The sequence below is a fragment of the Panicum hallii genome, chromosome 2, assembly GCF_002211085.1.
Source record: "Panicum hallii strain FIL2 chromosome 2, PHallii_v3.1, whole genome shotgun sequence".
Lineage (NCBI taxonomy): Eukaryota > Viridiplantae > Streptophyta > Magnoliopsida > Poales > Poaceae > Panicum > Panicum hallii.
The window spans coordinates 37,600,255-37,623,548 of NC_038043.1; the positions used below are offsets into that span (position 1 = coordinate 37,600,255).

General features: G+C 44.4%; 3 protein-coding genes across 3 annotated transcripts; 1 reads left to right on the plus strand and 2 right to left on the minus strand.

The window, feature by feature from the left end:
• Window positions 1-1,385: 1,385 nt before the first annotated feature.
• LOC112880990 (pollen-specific leucine-rich repeat extensin-like protein 4) lies at window positions 1,386-2,345 on the minus strand. Its single transcript, XM_025945709.1, has one exon. The coding sequence runs from the start codon at window positions 2,343-2,345 to the stop codon at window positions 1,386-1,388; it is 960 nt and encodes a 319-aa protein (XP_025801494.1).
• Window positions 2,346-15,284: 12,939 nt separating this feature from the next.
• LOC112882668 (pollen-specific leucine-rich repeat extensin-like protein 3) lies at window positions 15,285-16,402 on the minus strand. Its single transcript, XM_025947775.1, has one exon. The coding sequence runs from the start codon at window positions 16,319-16,321 to the stop codon at window positions 15,575-15,577; it is 747 nt and encodes a 248-aa protein (XP_025803560.1). The 5' UTR covers window positions 16,322-16,402; the 3' UTR covers window positions 15,285-15,574.
• Window positions 16,403-19,585: 3,183 nt separating this feature from the next.
• Window positions 19,586-22,316, plus strand: LOC112880991 (proline-rich protein 36-like). Its single transcript, XM_025945710.1, has 2 exons — window positions 19,586-21,579; window positions 22,250-22,316. The coding sequence occupies exons 1-2, from the start codon at window positions 19,586-19,588 to the stop codon at window positions 22,314-22,316; spliced, it is 2,061 nt and encodes a 686-aa protein (XP_025801495.1).
• The last annotated feature ends 978 nt before the right edge of the window (window positions 22,317-23,294 follow it).

A 23,294-nucleotide genomic window follows, 5' to 3' on the forward strand; every position in this document is an offset into this window, starting at 1 on the left:
GAGTCCTCACACCGACTTGGTGGTTTTGGAAGGTGTGTGTTGGACCGGGAGTCCGGGATGCCGGGATGGCCCGAGTTCGGAGTTTGGGAGATGATATGCTTAATGATGCGCATGCATAGGAAACCCCAGCTTTTCCTTGAACTTTTGTTATACCCTTAGTATAGTCCACTTTAAAACTTGCATATGGTGACGTGGACCTATACCATTCCTTGGGGATAGTCTGGTACGATGCAGGATCCGACCCGGAGTTCAACCCCAACGATAATGGTTGGTACGATTAAAGCCCGTGCTACGCTCGAGTTTGCCTGTGGTGGAGATTCCAAAAGATGAAGGATGGACCAGAAGCCTAGCTACTGTTTCCCATTTTCTATCTGTTCATTTTCTGTCTGTTCGCTTTAGCCCGAGAGGTTTGTAATGAACCTCATAATATAGATCCTATGGATTTATGTAATAAATTAAACCCATGTTTGATCTTATGCGAGGGATGACTATGATATTATGTCTGAAATGAGTTCTGTATCTGATAGCGCTTGATCCAGAGACTATCACAATAATACAGGGAGTCGGATTCTTGATTCGAGAATCCGGTTCGTTTCACATTCCAAGCTGCTGTGAATAATACACTTCTGTTGTCTTGCAGCCACAGCAGGGGGATTCAGCTCAAGTTATTCAGATTACTCTGAATATGCAGGAAAAGGATTAATTAACATCACAAGGCGAGAGAAGAATCTTGAATGAACTAGACCAAAATTCGTGTTGCACTGCATCTAAATGTAAAACAGTTCACCATGCATAAATGAAAGAAACAAGCCTCTGAGAAATTTCTTTTAACACAGGAATCTTGAGTAAAGTATATGAACTACAGATAGAAATTTATAGCCGACAATGAATCAAATCAAGTATCCAACATACAGGGTTTTCAATCCGTTATGGACTGTCAGCTGGAGAAAAAGTACACATAGTACAATTAAAGTAATTTTGTTCATATGTATAAACCTTGAGTCCATTATGCAATACAAAGTTACAGACATACAGTAAACTGAAGTTTTTCCACTTTCACTGAGAAAAAAATGCAGCAGCCCTAATAACATAACAAGAAAGTCGGAATTCATACACCAAAACCCATCCATCAATCCTTCATCTCGTATTCCATGATTGATAAACATATTTTAATTCTTTTCTTTGAAAGGATAACACATTTTAGTTCTTATGAAACAATCTCCATTGCTTAAAAAAAAAAGTAAGAAAGGCACGGTGTCACTCAATCGGATGAAAATTATTGAACTGCCTGATGCAGAATCTTTGATGGCTCAAAAACTGTCTGAGTTGATGAGTTTTGATCTAAGATGACATGTATGTTGTTGAAATCAAACTAGAGGGTTATGCTAGTAGTATTGTTGGCATCCATCCATAAGAAAGTATTCTTGACGTTGTGCTTCTGAGTAATATTCCATGCTGAAGTTTGCATCCTTCAAAGACTTTGTTTGCGCGACAGCCTGCACTGGAGGCTCATACCTCTTGGATGGTGCATGAGGAGGCACTAGCTCTTGGTCCATGCTTGGCAATTTCTGGCATGTCTTAGATGGCTGATGGGCATGCCATGCTACCTGTGAAGGGGGTTGTGACGACACCTGTGCAGGTGGTGGCTCATCATGCGCCTTGTTGGATGGCAAACAAGAAAGAACTGTCTTTTTAGACTGTGCCAATGGATCATGGACCTTAGATGGTACTGGAGGATGAGCAAGCGTAGGCGCCACAGCAAGGATTGGAGTCTCATTCCTCTTGGATGCCACATGAGGAAGCATTGACTGTTGGTTCATGGATGGCAAATTCTTGTATGTCTTTGATGGTTGACGGGCAGGGTAAACTGCCTGAGCCGGGGGTTGTGATGTTAAATCTGATAGCGATGGTTCATCAAACACATCGGTGTGAAGAACTGCTTGTTCAGATTGTTGCAGTGGGTTATGAACCTTAGATGGTGCCGGAGTAGGTGCATGCATAGGCACCAATGTCGGCACTATAGTTTCGTGCCTCTTGGATGGTACTTTCGGAGATTTCATCTGTTGGTTTGTGATGGATGGCGTCTGGTATGTGTTACGCGCCTGACTGGCAGAACGGTCTGCTTGTGGAGGGGTTTGTGACATCACTGGCTCATGCTCTTTGGTTAATGGAACATGAGAAGGTATCATCTGTACTGACTGCGGCAGCGGGTCATATGCCTTCGATGGCGGAGTTGAATGAAACGACGACGATGGCTGTTGTGTCACCGGTTGTGGCACATTGTACTCCTTGGAGGGCGATGCATGTGATGGAGGAGTCGCCGAAGGCCATGCCGGTTGGTCCATTTTTGGTGGTGGCAGATAATATGCTTTGCCGTTTGGCACATGCGGTGAAGAAGTTGTCCCCGGATGCTGCAGGTTATACACAATAGTTGGAGGCAGTGCCGGTGCTGGCAAAGGCGGTGGCATTTGATCAGATGATTTGTGAGGTACCAGTTGCCCTGGTGGATGCAACACCGTTACCACTTGTGTTTCTGGCTGGGTCGGTTGTGGATATAGTGGTGGCGGCTGACATTCAGGGTCGTTGGCACTGCCGCAGCAGAACCAGAAATCACAGGAGAGGATAAAAGACATGCTGAATTTGCTGAGCTGAGTGGTTTGCACTATGATTTCTCAAGCTACCTGCAGCAGGCCCTGCAGCAACCTCTTGAATATGCTGAGTGGTTTGCACTATGATGTCCAATAACTGGTGGGTTATATATATATATAGGGAAGCACGCAAAATATCTAGCTAGCATTTTGCATGTTAAGCATAGGAATATATTAATTCGCTGGTATTACTTTACATTTACTTGACCTCCTGAACATCGACAGGCCTTCAGTTAGGTCAGATTCTGTCTCTCCCACTCTTGCAGTATTCCCAAGTAATCGTGCAATAAATATTTAATCATGTTTTTGGTAGAAATAGCATGATGGAAATTCTTCCTTGAAGTCACAAAGATTTCTACCTTTTGACAAATCCATGTTGCAAGTCATGCATCAGGGGAAAAAGTATCCTCTCCTACGAGCAATGCTTTGGGACATTAATAGTACAGAAATGGCATTTGGTTTTTGATATTTGTCCTGGTCGGGGTTGGCTCCGGGACTAATGAAAGTATTAGTTCTGAGTCCAACGTCTAGGGCCGGGGAGGGGAGAGGGAGGGGCCTTTGGTCCCTGTTGGAGCCACCAACCGGGACTAAAGGTCCATCATTAGTTATGGTTGGTACCGGAACTAAGGTTTGGTCCTGGTTGGAGTCACCAACCGAGACTAAATTCTCCAGGGTGTTTAACCCCTTCTTCCTCCCCCTGATCGAGCCGTTCCTCCATTCATGTTTTTTCTGTTCTTGGCTCGGGCGAGGGGAGTTCATACCTATTTTTCCCACGATTTGTGAAGGCTTTTGATTCCCCCGTCCATCCAACGATTCTATACATCCTTTCATCTTCCATTGCTAGTGTAGCTCATTTCATGTTTAGAAATAGAGAAATTTGACGGTTTTTTTATTAGGAAAAATGTTGGAGTTTTTTTCGATTTATACACCATTTGAGCTCAAATTTACTTAAGGTTTGCATACGTAGATGTGATTTAGTTGTATTAGTTGATCAAAATGACTATATAGAGTAGAATGTTATTTTTTGGAATAGCAGTATATATATAGAGAGAGAGGAACACTTTTTAGAAAAAAATGTAGATATTAAAATGAGTATATACAATGGGAGTCTGAAAAAAATATAGATATGAAAATGAGTATATAGAAAAATAGATATTAGTTGAAAAATCAGGATAATTAGGGTTTTCCAACCGGGACTAAAACTGTTTTCTGTACCGGTGCATGTTGCATCCAGGGGAATATCTGGCATGGTGGTCTAGGTAAAGATAGTTTCTGGAAGCCTCTTTGATATTTCTTCGGAGACCTAACATCACCTTTTGCCCTCCCACGAGTCAAATGTTCTAGATAATATTGCAATTATGACCATCCCTCATTATTCTCCTTTTTTTTCTCGGTCACAAGGATATCAGACACACACAAATTAAACTTTGTTGCGTACTCACATCACACTAAGACCCTGTGCTGCTCATTATCATCACACACCCACAAATCTTTACTGCATAAAGCACTCGTCTGTAAAAAATGGGCAGAATTCTTTGAAATATTTGTCCGCGGTTCTCTTCTAAATTTTCTTCCTCCCCAGGCTAAGCTAGGATGTATCTCTGAGCTGAAAAAATGTTGTAGTAAATATTGAAAATATTAGTCAGAGGAAATATTATGTAATAATAAATTTTAGCATCCTTTTTAGAGTAAAGTTGAATCAAATTCCTATGCACGTTTAATGCATGGTCCAAGACAATTATTATTAGTAGAAAATATAGTCCCTTGATTTTTCAATGAGAAATTAAAAGGCTACTAAAATTTACAAATGAACCATGGTAAAAATTAGAATTGGCTAAAGCCTCTCAAACTTTTTATTTGGGGAAGTATTGGTGTTAGTTTACAGAAATTTTGAATGGCTACTGATAATATTCCTCTGGTTAGGTGTTTCAAATAAATACACCAATTGAATTTTTAAGACACGGCACACAATCACTATCTCTGGTCCCCACCATAGCAAATCACCCAACTGAAATTGGAAATTTATCCTAATCTTTAAAATCTTGTTTGAAAATGCTGGGAATAAATGAGTGTTATTTGTTTACCTTACTGCATAATTGACTAAGAGTAATGTCTTGCAAGAAAATCGACAAGTGTGGCTCCCAAAAGTAGATACTCCTAGCAAAATTGTACAATATACGATTAAGTAATATTCAAGCACATATTTTTTTTTATCTTGAAGAGATGAACTCAATTGGCTAGACTGCAGGCAATCTGAGTTTTGTGAATTGTTCACATTAGGTGAGGTCATTTTATATATCGTACTCAAGAGAAAAGTTTTAGACAGCGAGGTACATTTTAAACTTTAGAAGATGCTCCAGCACGTCTGCTTTGTCAAAGTTAGGATGAGCAATAATGACAGGTTCTCTACAGATAATATTGGATCCCCCACCCTGCAGGTATTTGTTAGGTCAGAAGAACAAATAAGTAAGAATACACCTTTGTCATATATGTTTGCACTATGTGTAGATTGTTACAGTAAAATCAATATGAAAGTTTGAAAGATAGATACTGTGGGTATATATCTTGTACTTCTCAAATCGCATCTTGTGCTTGGCTTGTAATTTGGATAGAGGGGACTCAGACTCAAATCTTTAAATTTTTAGACCAAGTTTGAACTAAACATCAGCATTTACGTACCAAGGCAGGAGAACCCTAGACAGGTGTTTCACTGTGGGGAAATCGTTTCAATGAAAAATCTAAAATTTAGTTCGGCTCATGATTCCTAGTTTTGTCACAGCCCCCGAGTCCGAGTGTCATTTTCTTCGAATTTAGATCTGTACGCGTGATTTGAATTGGAGAACCTTTCTCTTGAGCCCATCCAGCCTTCCTGGTTCCTTCCAGTTGACCCATCCAAACAGTTACCTCGGTCCACTCTTAGCTTGTACTGGCGCTGCAACAAACAATAATATAATGATCATATCTCCATGAGCGATGCTGCATGCATCGACCCTCATCCAGCCAACGCGGTGTCAACCCTCACCCAGCAAAAGAAGATGGGTCCAATTGTTTGTCATGCGTGCATCACTTTCGTGTTGTTGTTGACCGAAGTCTCCTCCAGCAGAACAACAGCGTGTACTTATCCGTTGCTCCATTGTTCCACCTGCATGTCTGGCTGCACACCCCTTTAGTGCACTTAGAAACTAAAAGTTGTTTGGATAAACTCTGGGGATGAATCACCTGGGAGGTCTTTTATTAAGATGGGGAGGAAATGTAGTACAAAAAACTCGCACATTAAGCAACTATATACAGCAAGCAAGTTGCTACTAGCTAGCTTCGTTGGAGGAGGAAGTGTTCCTGATGTTTTTGCAGGTAATGGTCTGTGAAGAGGTTCGACCCGCTGAGTACAAGAGGTACAGTGCCTGCGATGGCGTCAAAGCCAGCGTTGGAGCCACGTACGCAACTCCTGGATGGCACATGAGGGGGCTGCAATTCAGCTGCGTTCGCAATGCCGGTGTTTGGGTCCACGATCACCAGTGATGTCTTCCTTGAGAGCCCATGGGTCTGCCAATTATTCAGTTGTATAGGAAAGCACGTATAGTTCTAGGAAGCCTTGGATGTTAAGCTACATAGACTTGACCCTGCCGAATGCGGTCGGCGCCTTTTACTTTGTTAGGATCAGATTCCGTCCTCCACTCTTGCAATGGTACGTCTCAAACAAATCATGCAATGATTATCTGTTCAATTTTTTCTGCGAGGGGTTATCCATTCACTCTTTCCTCGAGTGCGATCTCTATTTTTTTTTCCTTTGTGCGAAGATACTCAATTACTTCAGTTTCAGGATTCACTTCTGTTGGAATTTAAGCTCCAGAGTCCAGATCGAGCCCAAATTAGAAACCTAATCTGAAAAGCATCTAAAAGCTCTTGGGATGGTCTCTCTGGTCTCCTTGTACCCACTGGGGACCAAGTGATGGAGAAGATGAGCATCTAGGCCCATATGTGCATGGCATCCGAGCCAGCACTAGTGAAATCCTCACCCATTTAATACAGTGCAAAAGCCATGTCTCACGTTTAATTGATGGTTTCTCTCCAAACAGTTATATGTAAATTCTTAATATGGTAGTTTTCTATTATTGATAGGATGAACATTGTTTGATCACTATTAAATGTCCATCTATCTTCAGAAAAATAAGAAAGAGAAGAGGATTTAAAATTTGCATTCCACCCAGTCGCACTTGATTGGGGACTACTTTGAACACAATATGGGCTCAAGTAAAATAGCTTAAATAAAACTAAGCATCTCAGGGACAAATAATTAATAATAATGTTGGTCCAGGAATTAATTAAATGCCCAAAATAAAATTAAACTATTCCAAATCAATTTCACATTGGATCTATTTATTCGGAACAATATCTCATGATCTTACTCAGTGTAAATATGCTGAAAATAAATTTATTTATAACTAAGGAGAATTAACAATGAATTTACACTGAAAAAAGGAACTAAGAAATGATTAAAAGAAATAAATGGGGAATTTAGTAAGGGATCTAAATTTTAATGGGCCATTGGCCCGAAAACCAACGGCAGGCCGGCCAACTGGCCCGACTCCACCCGCCTTGCCCCCTTTCTTGCCTGGGCCTTAGGCCCAGCAACGAATGGACGGGCCGCTGAAGTGGCCCTACTCGGCGCCTGCTCCTCCCCTTTAGCCCCGTGCGCATCTCAGCCTTCAGATCCGATCCGACAGCTGCGTGTCAGTTTTGGGCGTATAAAGCCCGACAAGTGCCTGGAACCCTAAGCCTAGGCACCATTTCACTTTTCCTCATCCACCAGCAGCTGCCAGGCCTTGGGCGCCAACGGCCGAGCGCTGCCGGTCCTTATGGCACCACATCCCAGCCAAAACCGCAGCCGTCCCACTACACTGGCCGATCCTTGGCGGCGCTGGAGCGACTTGAAGGTTGTTGCCTACCCGCCGCCGCCGTACCAGACAGTGCCGGTGGAGGCCTGAAGGACATCGGTACCCGCCGCGACCTTCTACGACTATGCCGAGAACAACTATGGGAACGACTACGGAATCATCTGCGTCGATCTCGTCCCCAACCAAGATGGCCGGAAGTTCATCTACCGTCGCACCCGGTCTAGATCTAAACTCTACTCATGTTCTTGGGTTGTGCTCATGTTGTTTAGGTGCTAGATCCTGTTAAGTTGAGCACAACGTCGTGTTTATTCCTACATTTGGTATCAATGGCCTAAGCACCTAACCGTGAGCCCATAGAGCCTATAGATCTAGATGAAGTTTTAGATCTTGGTTGGTTTTTATTTCTTTCTCAGTTTCATTCATGTTTAGTGTAGCTCTATTAGTTCTAAGTGTAGATCTCGCATGAAAAGAATTAGATCCGAGAGGAATAAAAAAAATGAGGAGCAAAATCATTAGATATGAGAAACTACATTAGCAAAAGTAAGATCCCACTCGAAACCCCATTCAAAACCCCGACAAAAGAAACAAAAGAGAGAGCCCCACGGCGGCACCCGGCTTTCCGCTAAGTTGAAACGTACTAGTTGGGCGTCCGCATGGCCACACAGGGCTCAAGGAGTCCCGCGGTGGCAGCAGCACAAAAAAAATGAAGGCGGCGCCACGGCAAATTAAAGCGAGCCGCGGATGCGCTGTTCACCTCATGGCTGCCGTGAGGCGTTGGGACCGGAGGCGCACCTGCACCCCGCTGAGCCGCAGATGAAGTAGCCACTCCGGCCGATATGCGGGGTTCCGGTGATGAGATGGCTGAGATGGCGGGCGGCAGTGCAAGGGCCACCCGCCCGTGGCTGCTAAGATGAGGTGCTTGCCACAGCAAAAGTGGCGGCGCGGCGGCCATGCCGTGCCACAGCAGCGTGCTTGCTCCGTGGCTGCCACATGGGCTGCCAGAATGGGCGGCGCCGCCGCGACGCTCAAGGCCGGGGCATGAGATTTCCAAAAGCGCCGGACCCCACCATTTAATATGGCACTGGGTGACCTAGAACGCAACCATGAGTCGGTTGTGCCTCCGATCAAGGCGTGGTACGAGCTCTTATATCTTTTTTTTCCATTTTTCTTATCCTCTTATTTTTCAGCGTTTTGACCATAAAAAATTCCAACATTCTCCCCTTTGGTGTAATTGCCGATAACTAATGCCATTCTTAAAGCAGAGTTATGTAGAGAGACAATGTGTCGCAACAGTGAATAAATTCCATTGCAACACAATTATCCATAATGCACAAAACTACTCATCTTAATAGGAGATGGTTGACTTATGACCCTTTTAACTCCAAGATCACATGCTATCCAATAATCCTATGCCGGCAATAAGTTCATAAAATATATTGGGAGGTAAGCCTTTCATTAGTGGATCCGCGAGCATTTCCTTAGTACTTGTATTCTCTAACTCAATAGTGTGATCCTGGACTCTATCCTTTACAACATAAAAGTTAATGTCGATGTGCTTAGCACCACCACTCGATTTGTTGTTACTAGCATAGAAAACTGCAGCTTTATTATCGTAGTACATTTTTAGTGGTTTACTTATGCTGTCTACCACTCTTAGTTCGGGGATAAATCGTTTAAGCCACACAGCTTGCCCTACAGCCTCATGACATGCCACAAACTCGTAGATGCTGTATTGAGTGTGTGTTTGGAGCTTTTCCATGAAATTTCCCCATTCGCAAGTGTGAAGACATAACCTTATATCGACCTTTTAGTGTCAATACAACCTGTGAAGTCAGCATCTGAATAGCCAACTACGTCTACATTCTCAGTTTTCTTATATGTGAGCATGTAATCCTTAGTGCCCTACAAATAACGCAAGACTTTCTTGACCGCTTTCTAGTGGTCCATTCCTGGATTAGACTGATATCTACCGAGCTAAGTCAGGGTTTGTACATACTTATGCGTACATAATGCTTCCAATAGCTGAAGCATATGGAATCGACCTCATTTGATCAATTTGTAACTGATTCATGGGACTTTGTAATTGCCCAAACTTATCGCCCTTAACAACTGGAGCAGCTATGCCTGAACATTGATGCATATTGTACCTTTTAAGAACTTTCTTAATATATGCCGCTTGAGAGAGTCCTAACACACCCTTGGACCTGTCTCTGTGAATCTCAATGCCCAGTACATAAGAGGCATCACCAAGATCCTTCATGTCAATGTTCAATGAGAGAAATTCTTTTATCTCATGTAGCAAGTTCTTACGCTGCTAGCTAACAGAATATCATCCACGTACTAGGATGATAAAAGAGCTCCCCTTGATCTTAATGTATATGCAATTGTCCACTATATTTTCGATTAAGCCTAATTTCTTAATCACTTCATCAAACTTATGGTACCATTGTCTAGATGCCTATTTTAACCCATAAATAGATTTCTTTAGTTTGAATCTCATCCGTTCTTTGCCTTGCACAATGAAGCCTTCTGGCTACATCATGTATACACTCTCACGCAAATCACCGTTCATGAACGCATGAACGCAGTCTTAACATCCATTTGATGCAGCTCGAGATCAAAATGAGCTACTAGAGCCATAACGATTCTTAATGAGTCTTTCTTTGAGATAGGCGAGAAGGTCTTAGTATAATCAATTCCCTCTCTCGGTGTGAAGCTCTTTGCTACAACTCTTGCTCTGAACCGTCCGATCTTCCCTTTGGAGTTATATTTAGTTTTGTAGACTCATTTACAACCTACTGTTTTTCTCCTTCAGAAATCTCTACTAAGTTCCATACTTTATTTGTGCTCATGGATTTTAGCTCTTCTTCGATTGCCTCAATCCACTTGTGGGAGTGTTCACTACTCATAGCTTCCTTAAACAAGTTTGGATCATCAACCTTCACCATATCGTGTCCTTCTTCGCTTATATACATGTAATCTTTTGAGATGGTAGTTCTCCTCTCTTGTGTTGATCTTCTCTGAGGTTGTGGCTCCGCTATCAGAACAGGCTCAGCGACAGGCTCCTACTATGCTCCTTGAGTTCCATCAATGGTCTGATCCTGCGTCTCCTCAACAGGTTCTTCCACAATTTCATTTTGGTGCTCATCAATTACCGGTGCATCCTAACGTCCACTTATGAGATAGGTGTTGCCTCCGCATTTTCTTGTGGAGGATCAGCTACCTGAGACGTCACCATAAACCAAGTTATAGGCAGGTAATGATCCTGATTCATTGGGAATGGGTCATGAGTCCGAATTTCCTCAAACCTCAGCGCATCCATTTTCCTCTAAGAATACTGTAGTCTCATCTCAATAAACTTAGTTGTACCCTTAGGTTAATAAAATCTATACCCATTTGATTTATCTGGATATCCAATAAAATAACAACTTTCTGTCTTAGAGTCTAATTTTCTAAGGGATGGATTAAATAATTTTGCCTCACCTGCACACCCCAGACATGTAAATAATTAATGCTAGGTTTTGCTGACAGTCCAAAGTTCATAAGGGGTCTAAGGGACTACTTACTATACTAGGAACGTCATTACTTATATGCGCGGCAGTCTTTAGTGCTTCCATACACAAACTCACTCGCAATGTAGAATTACTTAGCATACTACGCACTATGTTCATTACAGTGCGATTTCTTCTCTCAGCATCTTGCTGAGGTTCACCGGGAGTTGAATAATGAGCTAGTATTCCATTCTCTTGGATAAATTTGGCAAAGGGGTCGGGGATTTGTCCATATGTGGCATGTCTCCCATAATATTCACCATCTCTATCTGATCTTACCACTTTAATCTTCAACTCATGCTGATTTTCTACTTCAGCTTTAAAGATTTTAAACTTATCAAGCGCCTCAGATTTTTCTCTTATGGGGTAGATGTATCCATAATGGGAGTAGTCATCAGTGAATGTAATAGAATAACTAAAACCATCCACCGACTTAACATTAAATGGACCGGTATCAATTAACTCTAATAATCTTGAACTGCGCTTAGCTCCATCCATTTTAATTTGTTTTGCAATTTTTTTCTAAATACAATCAATACATTGATCTAAGTCAGAGAAGTCTAATCTTGGGAGTATCTCTTCTCTAGTGAGAGGCTCCATTCTCCCCTTTGAAATGTGGCCTAAACAAAAATTCCACAATTTTGATGATCATTACCTCTCTTATGCTTATGATTGACATCGCTTACGTTCATCACAAATATATTACTTTGGGACAATAAATAAAGCTCATTATTTAAAGGTGTACGATAAATAATGTCACCATTAAAACTTATTACAAATCTGTTGTTCCCAAAAGTGCACGAATATCCATCATGATCTAATTTAGAAACGCAAATTAAGTTTCTCTGAATGGACGGTACATAAAGGACATCAAATAAATGTAGAATGAAGCCGCTATGAATTTCTAACTGAAGAGTCCTGATGGCCTCCACTTCAGCTTCAACTCCATTGGCGACTCCAAGACTTCGAGTCCCCCTTCTTATAGTCCGCGTGCCAAACAATCCCTGTGAGGAATTTGTAACATGAACAGAGGCACCAGAATCAATCCACCAAGTACTTAATGGAAAATATGCATAAAAGGACTCATCGACTATAGAAATTATATCGCCATTACCTTTCTTGATGCACCACTTTATAAACTCAGGACAATCCTTCTTGATATGACCTCTGTCACCACAATGGTAGCACAGTGGACCCTTGGGCTCATCCTTCTTAGAAGTGTCGTATGGTTTCTTATCCTTCTTCACCTTTTTGGAGTGCATGACCCTCTTGTTTCTGCCCTTATGTCCCTCATGTCTAACAATGTTGGCAAAGTCAGGGTTCTGAGAGCGTAGCCTTTCCTCTTCATGAGAGCACTTAGCAATGAGCGTGGAATGCAATGTCCCACTTCTGATCATTTGCATGCTTATCTTAAAGGGACCAAAAACTGGTGGAAGCGATGACATCGCATGGTGAAGAAGAGTGGCATCATTAAGGGGACAATCCAGGTCTTTAAGCTTATCCCGGAGGTCAATCATGCCCAAAATATGCTCCCTTACACTGCCCTGCCCATTATACTTCACAGACATTATCTTAGACAAGAGAGTCATGGCATTAGCCTTAGCAGACCTCTTGAAGTACTCTTCAATCTTTTCCATGAAGTCCTTATCATTCTTAGGCTTCTTCTTCTCAAGTGCTCCTCTGATGGTTGGGCTGATGGTCATGTCCATGATCGTGAGGGCCACACTTTCGGAACGGTCCCATCGCTCCTTGTCCTTCACATAGGCAGCAGTGCGATCAGCAAGGGTAGCATCTTGCCCCCCATCAGTAGCTGGTGCAACAACTGGTGCAACAGGAGCGAGCTCTCTTATGGAGTGGTCCTTATCCATCATGACCAGAATAAGGTTAATCTCATCCCTCCACTTAGCAAAGTTATCACCACCGAGCTGTCTGAATATAAACAAAATAAATAAAATTAAATCAGTAATGACAACAAAATAAATGAATTCAATCGGCGTTGGCTAGATTAAAAACATAAATAAATTTGCATCACCGTTGGCAAAAATAAATAAACTCAGCACCTCATGAATTAATTTTGCATCACCATTGGATAGAAGCAAAATAGAATAATTTAGCATAATTGACGGAGCGGGAACTTAATTTTGCATCACCGTTAGGCAAAAGCAAAATAACTTAAATAAAATTAAGCATCTCATGGACAAATAATTAATAACAAGGTTGGTCAGGAATTAATTAAATACCCAAAACAAAATTAAACTATTCCAAATAAATTTCACATTGTATCTATTTATTCAGAACAATATCTCATGATCTTACTCAGTGTAAATATGCTCAAAATAAATTTAAAACTCAGGAGAATTAACAATGAATTTACACTGAAAAAAGGAACTCGGAAATGATTAAAAGGAATAAATGGGGAATTTAGTAAGGAACCTAAAGTTTAATGGGCCATTGGCCCGAAAACCAATGGGTAGGCTGGCCAACCAGCCCGGCTCCAGCCGCCTTGCCCCCTTTCCTGCCTGGGCCTCGAGCCCAGCAGCGAATGGATGGGCCGCCGAAGTGGCCCAACTCGGCGCCCACCCCTCCCCTTCAGCCCCGCGCATATCTCAGCCGTCGGGTTGTGTACCAACTTTGGGCGTATAAAGCCCGACCGGTGCTTGGAACAATAACCCTAGGCACCATTTCACTTCTCCTCATCCACTAGCAGTCGCCGAGCCTTGGGCGCCGCCGGTCCTTATGGCGCCGCGCCCCTTGCTCTGCTCTCATGCCCCGGCCTTGTGGGTCGCGGCGGTGCTGCCCGTTCCGGCTGCCCTTGTGGCGGCCATGGAGCGAGCGCGCTGCCGCGGCACGGCATGGTGGCGGTGCTGCCACTTTTGCTGCCGCAAGCACCTCATCTTAGCAGCCACGAGCGGGCGACTCTTGTGTTGCCGCCCGCCATCTCATCGCCGGAATGCTGCATATCGGCCGGCGCGGCTACTTCATCCGCGGCTCAGCTGGGCGCGGGTGCGTCGACGGTCCCAGCACATCACGGTGGCCATGAGGCTGATAGCGCATCCGCGGCTCGCTTTAATTTGCCGCGGCGCCGCCTTCATTTTTTTTGTGCTGTTGCCACCACGGGAGTCCTTGAGCCCCGTGCAGACTCGTGGTGCACCGCCACGCGGACACCCAGCTAGTACGTTTAAACTTAGCGGAAAGCCAGGCACCGCCATGGGGCTCTCTTTTGTTTCTTTTGCTGGGGTTTTAGGTGGGATCTTACTTTCGCTAATGGAGTTTCTCATATCTAATGATTTTGCTACTCATTTCTTTTTCTTCCTCTCGGATCTAATACTTTTCTTGCGAGATGTATACTTAGAACTAATAGAGCTACATGAAACTTGAATGAAACCGAGAATGAAAACGTAAAACCAACAAAGATCTAAAACTTGATCTAGATCTATAGGCTCTAATGGCTCACGGTTAGGTGCTTAGGCGATCGATACCAAATATAGGAATAAAGACAAAGTGGTGCTCAACTTAACATGATCTAGCACCTAAACAATATGAGCAAAACTCAAGAACACGAGTAGAGTTTAGATCTAGACCGAGTGTGACAGTAGACAAAGTTCCGGCCATTTTGGTTGGGGATGAGATCGATGCAGATGATTCCATAGTCGTTTCCATAATTGTTCTCGACGTAGTCCTAGAAGGTCGCGGCGGGTACCGACATCCTTCAGACCTCCACCGGCATTGTCCAGGGATGGCGGCCGCGGGTAGGCGACGACCTTCAAGTCGCGCCAGCGCCGTCAGAGATCGTGCGGCTGTAGTGGGGCGGCTATGGTTTTTGCTTGGTTAGACTAGTTTCTAAAAATGCCGGGATCCATTATTTAATATTAATATGATGCTGGGCAACCTGGGGCCACTACCATAAGTTAGTTGTGCCTCCGATGAAGGCGCGGTACGGGCTCTTATCTCTCTTTTTCCCTTTTTCTTATCCTCTTATTTTTCGCCGTTTTGACCACCAAAAATTCCAACACTATCAACAAAACAAGATAATCAACCGCCCACACAAGAATTGATTGTTGTTCAATTTGTCACCATAAAGCACTGATTTTTCCCACAATAAATATTTGCAAGTGTAAGATTGGTTCATGGAAACACATCCTCTGTTTCTGCTTTAGGAATGGACTTGGTCTTATATATACGCATCAACATTACTTTTGTTAACCCTGACGAGTCTCCTTAAATATTCAAGAATTATTACAACAACTTGTCCAGTCACTATCAAAAAGGAAAAGTGGATAAAAACCTATCCGTCCATTCTGCTTCTCTGCCGGTTGCTGTTAGCAGAGTTGTCTATACCTTCTGTACAATACAGTCGAAAGGAAAAAAATTTAAAACACACTTTAAAGTTGTCAACCAATATACTGATTAACAACCCGTTCTAAAAGGGACGGTTCCTTAATTGACCACAAGTTGCTACTACATACAGTTAGCAGATTTGTTAGGTTTCTTGGTCAAAGTATTCCGGATGTTCTTGTGGGTAATATCCCACTAAGGGCATCGAATCAACCAGAGGCCCAGGTGGAAGCGCCTGCGGTGGCAGTGCAGCCTGGTAAGTCTTGAATGGCAGACGAGGAGGCGCCGGGTGTTGCTGCTCGGGAGGTAGCGCCTGATACGTCTTTGATGGCTGACGAGAAGGCCATGGAGCCTGCAGGGGTGGTGCCTGTGATCTCACAGGTGCCGGCTGCGGTGCCGGCTTGTGCATCATTGTAGGTTGCACCTCAGAAGGGATTATCTGCGTAGATGGTGGCCACGGATCATGTACCTTTGGTGGTGCTGGAACTCTCAGAGGCAATGCTGGCGGCAGAAGAGTTTGAGGCCAGGATTGCTGCTGTGTCGACGGTGGTGGCAGATAGTATGTCTCAGTGGATGGCACATGGTGAGGAGGATTGGTCTGCGGTGGTGGACGGGCATGCACTGTAGTAGCTTGTGGCGCCGGCGCTGCAGCAGGAGGCGGGGTCGGTGGAAGCTCCGGAGGCTGTTGTTCAGAAATGGGTCTAAGGTGATCAGGTACAGTTATGACCTGCGGTTGTGGTGGCATCGGCTGTGGATGTGCCGCCTGGTATTGTTTCACGGAGTCTTGTTCGGGTTCCTTGCTGGAGCCGCCACCGCCTCCGCCACAGCAGAACCAGATGCTGCAGGAGATGTTGCTGCAAGAAAAGGTGAAACTTGGGCATGCAGAGGACATGCTATATATATTTGTTGAGCGATCAAGAAGCTATCTCGGGCAGGTCTTGTTTCCCTAGCGATATCGTCTTCAGTTCTTGGCAGCAAGGCTGCTTTGCTGATGAGTTATGTAGGGGGGTAGTACCCATATATAATATCTAAGGCTTTCGGTGTAAGGATTAGCTTGTGTGATAGCTAGGCATGAATTTACATTGACTTGACCTGTCAACTGTGTGGTCGGTGTCTTTAGTTAGGATCAGATTCGATCTCCACTCGTGATGTGGCCTCACCAAATAATAATACAACGATCCTGTCCAGGGAGACTACTATCTTAAGATGATTAGTCAGGAAGTTAGCATTTGGTCCCTTTGTGCCAAAATGATTATTCATACTCTATGGCTCTAACCTAGTATAATTTCTAGCTCTGTCTCAGCTGGTCCAATCCAGTTTCATTAGGGGTGTACAAATAACTATATTTGCAGGTGAAAATGAGTTCTCAAATAAATATAATCTCTCGTTCATTGAATGGCCATGTGTTTCATGAGATTATAGAAATACAGGAATTGGATGCATAGGTATGGTTTTGAATCAACTAAAAAATTGTTGCAAGTAATGTACAGAAAACATTTGATCAGGTATCTATATGTTTTACTTTTAGTAGGCTCAAAGTCTAAAAGATTACCCAACTGCTTGGTTGCATGTCATCTGCTACGTTGCAATCAGGTGACAAGGTTATCAACAATAATGCTATGTCACATATATGTGCAGCCTTCCATTGTAAGAAAACCTAATACAATGGATCATACATGTACATGAACAGAAGGTATAAATTCTAAGTGTCAGTCCTACGGTAAATATTCACTTCTGGGCCTGCAGAATATGGTTCTAAAGTTGTGGATAGATCTTCCTTGACTGAGACATACAAAAAGGCTCATACATTGTTCACGCATATGGAGGGGCTTGTTGGGTGTCAGGGATTGGTTCAAGTTTGGCAGAGTAATGGGAGTGAACAGTGGCGTTCCACGACAGGATAAAATCGGCGGTTCAGTTGAAGAAAAAGAAGCGGGCTGGGGAAATAACTTGCAAAATGTGCAACCGCCGTGAAACTTCTGACCATATCATGTTCCAATATCCCATTGCAAACTTCCTTTGGTCTTTTCTGAAAGAAACACTAATCTGGCCTTCGATCTGTGTTTAGCAACGATATTTTTGACTGTTTGTTGAGGGAGAAAAGTGCTTGTTGCTTCTTTTTGTTCGTGCAGGCGCGATGTGGGCGCTATATGGAAGACGAGGAAGGACATGGTCTTAACGCTAAGGTGGTGAGTAGCGCAAGCATGGTGGCCCACAAGATGCTAATTAATACTGCTTAAGCACTGGAAGGCGATGCAACGGGTGAAATATCTACAGAAGACAGAGGAGGTCATCAAGACCCTGTATGCGGGCGTGCTGAGTGTGTTGTCGTAGTGGCTTTGCTGTTGGTAGAGCTGGCCTTGTTTTCTTGGACAGGTCTTGTTTGCTTCTTTGCTTTGCTGGAACTCGTCCTGACAGTCAGTCTGTCCTTTTTGTTTTATGACACTCTTGTAAGCTGGTAACCCCAGCAGTCGGCTGAATGTATACGCTCTGTTAAGCTTTCTAATAAAACTGGGTGATTGCCTTTGGTCGAAAAAAAATTGTTCACGTATAGTAATCAACGATCAGAGAAAATATCTGTTGGAAGACATTAATGATCCGATCCGTTAACAACAGTAATAAGTTATAGGTTGTTATATTTCTTAATCACTGTTATGGAATATATGGTTGTATAATCACATCTTTTTGTGCATATTTTATTTGTAGAAAACAGTAAAAAGGAGAGATGGATAAATCTCATTAGAATTCAGAGTTCAGAAGATGCTCGTGTAGTCAGTTAGCATCCATAAAGTGTTAGCGGGACCAATAATTACCTACATGCCGGCCTACTACACAGGGGCATTCTTCTGGGAATTTGTTGACTAGGATGAACATTTAGACAAGGATATCTAGGCTATATATATCCGCTTTGGTATGTAAACAAATGCTGCTGAAGGCCGTATGAAAGTTTCGAATGTATACCATGAGACACATCCTCTGAGTTACAGGGTAGAATATGTGACTACCTCTTTGCATCTGGGTTTTTAGGAATGCATGATATATGATGCAAAAAATAATTATTTAAACTACAAGAATTTATAAATTTTCTATGTTTGCCTGCTTCTAGGAGAACAAGCTTTAATTTGAAACCACCTCTCTTGATATAACAAAGGAATAATCGCTAAATCAATGAAAGAACTAATATACACACACACACACTCTTTATTGGTAAAATAGACATGTTATAAATAACCACTACAAAAAAAATCATAAAAGCATAATAGTCACCTTTTCCCACGTGATGCGACATAGAATGCTCTTTGATGCTTAGGAAATCAGAACAGAATATAACATATCTAATGATGGCTACTCCAATCATCATGAAATGTATTTTATAACAATTATATGGTTGTCACCAAATGTGTTACGCTATATGATGACACTTTTTATATGATTGTACATATTTTGTAACTTTTTTTTTTGGGGGGGGGGTATGTCACGATCATTTTTGTGAATTTTTTTTGTAATAACCAAAAAATCCTAAAAAAAAGTAGCACATACATTGTGATATTTTCTAGAGTTTGTAAAAAACAGTAAATATTTTGTAACATTTTTTTTGGGGGGGGGGGTATGTTACGACCATTTTTGTGACATTTTTGTTTACTAACCAATAAATCGTCAAAAAGTAGCACATACATTTTGTAGAGTTTGTCACCATCATTTTCGTGCATCATATTTTGTGTGGAAATCAAAGTACAAGAGCCATTTAGCATCGATTTTTGCAAATTTGCTTCGTTCTTTCAGTTGCGGTCTGCGCTAATCTTTTTGTTGCAGATGCACCCAGGCATGGGCCGGGGCCTGCCTGCATCCTTCCATGTATACCGGCCCCGTCTCACGACGAATGTGCAGACTGGGCCTTGACAACAACGGGTTGGAACTAATTAATGACACCCATTAATGTTGCGTATCTGCGGGAGATTTGAGGCGCCTCAGGGAGACGCGCCGAAACGGGGAGAACTTTGAAGCAGTGCGCTCCTCGCTCCCTCCCCCTCTCACGTTTCGCTCATTCCTTCCTGCTGCCAGCCTCGCGCAGCGCCCCGCGCGCCTGCCCGCGACCCGCCGCCCGAACCCTCGTCGCTCCTCCCGTTGGCACTCCAAACCCTAGCCATCCGGCGCCATGGACCAGCGGGACCGGCCCACGCCGCCGCCGCCGCGCACCAGCTCCTACCTCGCCGCCACCGAAGCATCAGGTTCGTCGGTGCGCGGGCCACCGTCGCCCGCGATGCTCGGCCTGTCGTCGCCCGCGAGCCCCCATCGCCGCTTCTCGCCCTCGCTGTACCCGCCTCCGGCGCCGTCGCCCGGCCGCCTCGCCTCGGGCTCCGGCTCCGGCTCAGGGTCGGCGTCGCGCTTCGGGCAGATCCCGCCGTCGTCGCCGGTGGCGGCGCCGGGTGGCCGCCAACGCAGGACGCACGCGCTGCCCACGCCCTTCCTCTCCGAGCTCGCCTCGATCCGGAGGATGGGCGCCAGCCTCTTCGGCGATCTGGACGACGCGCGCCCGACGAACCACCGGGATGCGAGCGCGACGCGGCAGGCGATCCACCGCCAGCAGCCTCAGCAGCAGGCGTGGCCGTTGTCGACGCCGACCATGTCCCGCGACTCCGGCCTTCGTGCACCTCCACCGAGAGGGAGCTTCTCCCAGGTCGCGCCGCCGGTGTCGCGGCAACAGCAGCCGCCGTCTCCCGGTATGCCACCTCTTTCCAGCAATCGCTTCTCGGGGTTCCCAGGGTCTGCGTTCTGGTCGCAGCAACGACGGCAGGTGCAGCCTTCTTCTTCTGCTTTGCCGCCTCTGGCTTTGCAGCAACAGCAGACGACGTATCATCCCGATCCGTCGTCCACCGATCTGGCGCCACTGCCCAGTGGCAGTGGCATATTCTCCGGGTTCGCTCCGCCGGCATCCAAGTCTTCCTTCACCGACCTGGCGCCTCTGCCATGCGAGATCGAGTCAGCATCCTTGTCATCGTCTCAGGTGGCGCCTGCTACTGCTAGCCACACCATGACCATGAACAGGCACGCGCAGTCATCGTCAGACTCGGAGCTGCACCCATTTCCGCTGAGTCTGGAAATGCAATCACAGGATCAGACACCGTCCTGGCAGTGGCAGTCTTCAGGGAACGGCGTCACCTGCTCTGGATTTGAGGCGCCGATACTGGATGCAGAAGTAGCACCTCGGTTTCAAATAAAGGAGGAGCCCATGGACGACGCCCCGTGCATTGAGCTGCAGCCCGAGTTCATTTCCCTTGATGACGAAGACGACGGGCTCAACGCTCTTCTGCAATCGTTCCAATCGTCAAGTGAGCCGGCGAGCTTTCACAGCCTCGAGCCCACCTCCTTATTAGAAGACAGCAGGTTGCAGCTAGGAGGTAGCGGCAGCAGGCCGAGAGCGATGGGCGCCGTCGAGGGTAGTGACCAATCTTGGGAGGCCATGCTGACACCGGCCTACGACAATGTGAGCATCGCGAAGCCAAACCTACAATTTGCACTGCTGCCCTCCTCCACAGACAGGCTAGAGCTGAACAGCAGCGAGGGCCCTAGCGTCTGGAGTACCGCTGACAGCAGTGGACAAGTCTGGGCGGGGATGCCTGCATTGGCCGGCATGTTCGACCAGATGAGCATTGGTGGAGAGACCATGAGCATTGGCCAAGGCTGGCCGGCGACGCCAGCGGCAGGTGGCCAATACGGTATGTTTGATGACAATAGTGACAGAAGCAGCAGTACCTGGCCGGCGATGCCTTCGTGTGCCAGCATGTTCGACCAGATGAGCATTGGTGGAGGAAGCATGAGCATGGGCCAACAAGTCTGGCCGGAGAAGCCAGAGGCAGCTATGTTTGACTTTGACAACCCTGGTGGCAGCAGCAGCACTGCCTGGGCAAGCAAGCCCTGGAACTTTAGCAGCTCGTCTATGGAGAACTCCACCCCAGTGCCAAAGCTGATACTCGGGGGCATCGAGAAACCCAGGTTGCCACGACGGCTACCATCTCTTCCAGCTCTTGCTAGCAGCATGTCGCCGAAGGGCACCTGTGGGGACTTCTTCTCTGTGGCCGAGATGCAGACAATCAATAAGGATAAGCGCCTCAAGGAGATCGTGAACATAGATCCTAAGAGGGTTAAGAGGTATGTATATATATATTCTTTGCAACAAAATCTGTCAGATTTTGAGCCAATCTCATTTTGTTCTGTGACGTGCACCTTGGCTACTGTTTTTTCACACAGTTTCTTAATTATTTTTCATTGGGTAGTCTTGGTTTATTACTTTGTTTTATGGTTAGTTAGATCATTTTGTCTTGTATCACATATAGGTTACTTGATCCCTAGCTAGCATCTACAGTTCTTCTCACAGTTTCTTATTGTTTCAAGCTAAAATAACTTTAGCTCTTTTGCATTATATATGTGGTACTTGTTTTGCCTTCTCTTCTTAGTTTATTAATTTATTTTGTGCTCAATTATTAGATCATTTTGTCTTCGTATCACATATTCGCATATGGATTACTGGATTTGCAGCAATTACAACTCTTTCGTACTAGTGCTATAATGTCAAAATTCTATGTAAATCGAGAGGAAAGATATGTGGGTTGTATATTCTGTGTCAGCTAGATTTCGATGGTTTAAAAATCTGACAGTTGATACATAAAAAACTATCTAACAATAGCTACGCTATCTATCTATATATTCATGGATTTAGTCTCCAGTATTTCATGTGGGATTTGGTGATATATTACAGTGGTCAACCTTTAGCGCTGTGCAACTGATCTTGTTTCCCTTTTCTAATTCTTGTAAATTGCAGGATTCTGAACAACCGGGCAAGCGCGGCAAATTTGAGGGCACGGAGAAATGAAATGCTCTGCATCTAAGCTGACCTGTTTGCGTTATCTCTCTAGCTATATACTATCAAGCTATATAGATCGTCCGTATTGTTATCCATGTTAAGCTTAGGTTTAGCTTGCCTGTTTGATATGGGTTGACGTTGATTTGCTCTGTTCATCTGCCGAATATGCGAGGTCGGCATCTTTGACTTGTTAGTAGTTTGGACCAGATTTTGTCTCCCACTACTCTTGCAGTGGTCTCGAACATATGATGATGCAATGTTTAATTACTTAAGGGATTTCATAGAAAATAACCAAACGAAATCTCTTCCTAGAAGTCATATAGATTATATTAGTACCGATGGCCTTCAGGTCCTCGTGTTACCTGTGCGCTAGGTGTGGAGCCACTTTTTCTTGGTCACTCTTTGTTGTTCCAGTCTCCTATGGAACAAAAACTGATGGATCCTACGCAACTCTGCTTCTTGTTTCTGTTGCTATATATACTGCAATGTCGCCAAACTCCTAAGGGGACGTTTGCCCTTCACTGGGGCATGGTCGCATGGATAATCCGATTATGATTGAGGCCCATGATAGGCGAGCCAACATTTGTATGTGTGGCTCCGGTTGTTGGTTTTCTCATCAACAATCGTGGGTGGAATGGAGGGCGGCAAATTGCTCCGCTAAATAATTGGCGAGCCATGGATTAGGAGTCCAATCAAGGGCAAAATCCAAACAGATCCTAGATGATTTCAATAAAGCCAGTTTTTTGGGAAAATAACTAGCTAGAAGAGATAACCCTCCAAAGCCGACTTGTATTCTGCATACAAGGGTTACAAACATACAATAGGGATCGCGAGTTACAGGTTCCATCAAGAAAACCTACTCTCGGTCAGGAGTACAACAGATTCCAATCTAGAGCATGTCTAAAAGACTCTTTATATCTTAGGAATAGAGATTTTGGTTAAAAATTACCCTCCAACAGCATCTTGGATATCTAAATATAGAATTTCTCTATTCTGGATTTCT

Coding starts and splice junctions, on each gene's coding strand:
- LOC112880990 (XM_025945709.1), bottom strand. CDS start 2,345: ATGGACCAACCGGCATGGCCTTCGGCGACTCCTCCATCACATGCATCG.
- LOC112882668 (XM_025947775.1), bottom strand. CDS start 16,321: ATGTCCTCTGCATGCCCAAGTTTCACCTTTTCTTGCAGCAACATCTCC.
- LOC112880991 (XM_025945710.1), top strand. CDS start 19,586: ATGGACCAGCGGGACCGGCCCACGCCGCCGCCGCCGCGCACCAGCTCC. Junction 21,580..22,249: donor GATCCTAAGAGGGTTAAGAG/GTATGTATATAT, acceptor TGTAAATTGCAG/GATTCTGAACAACCGGGCAA.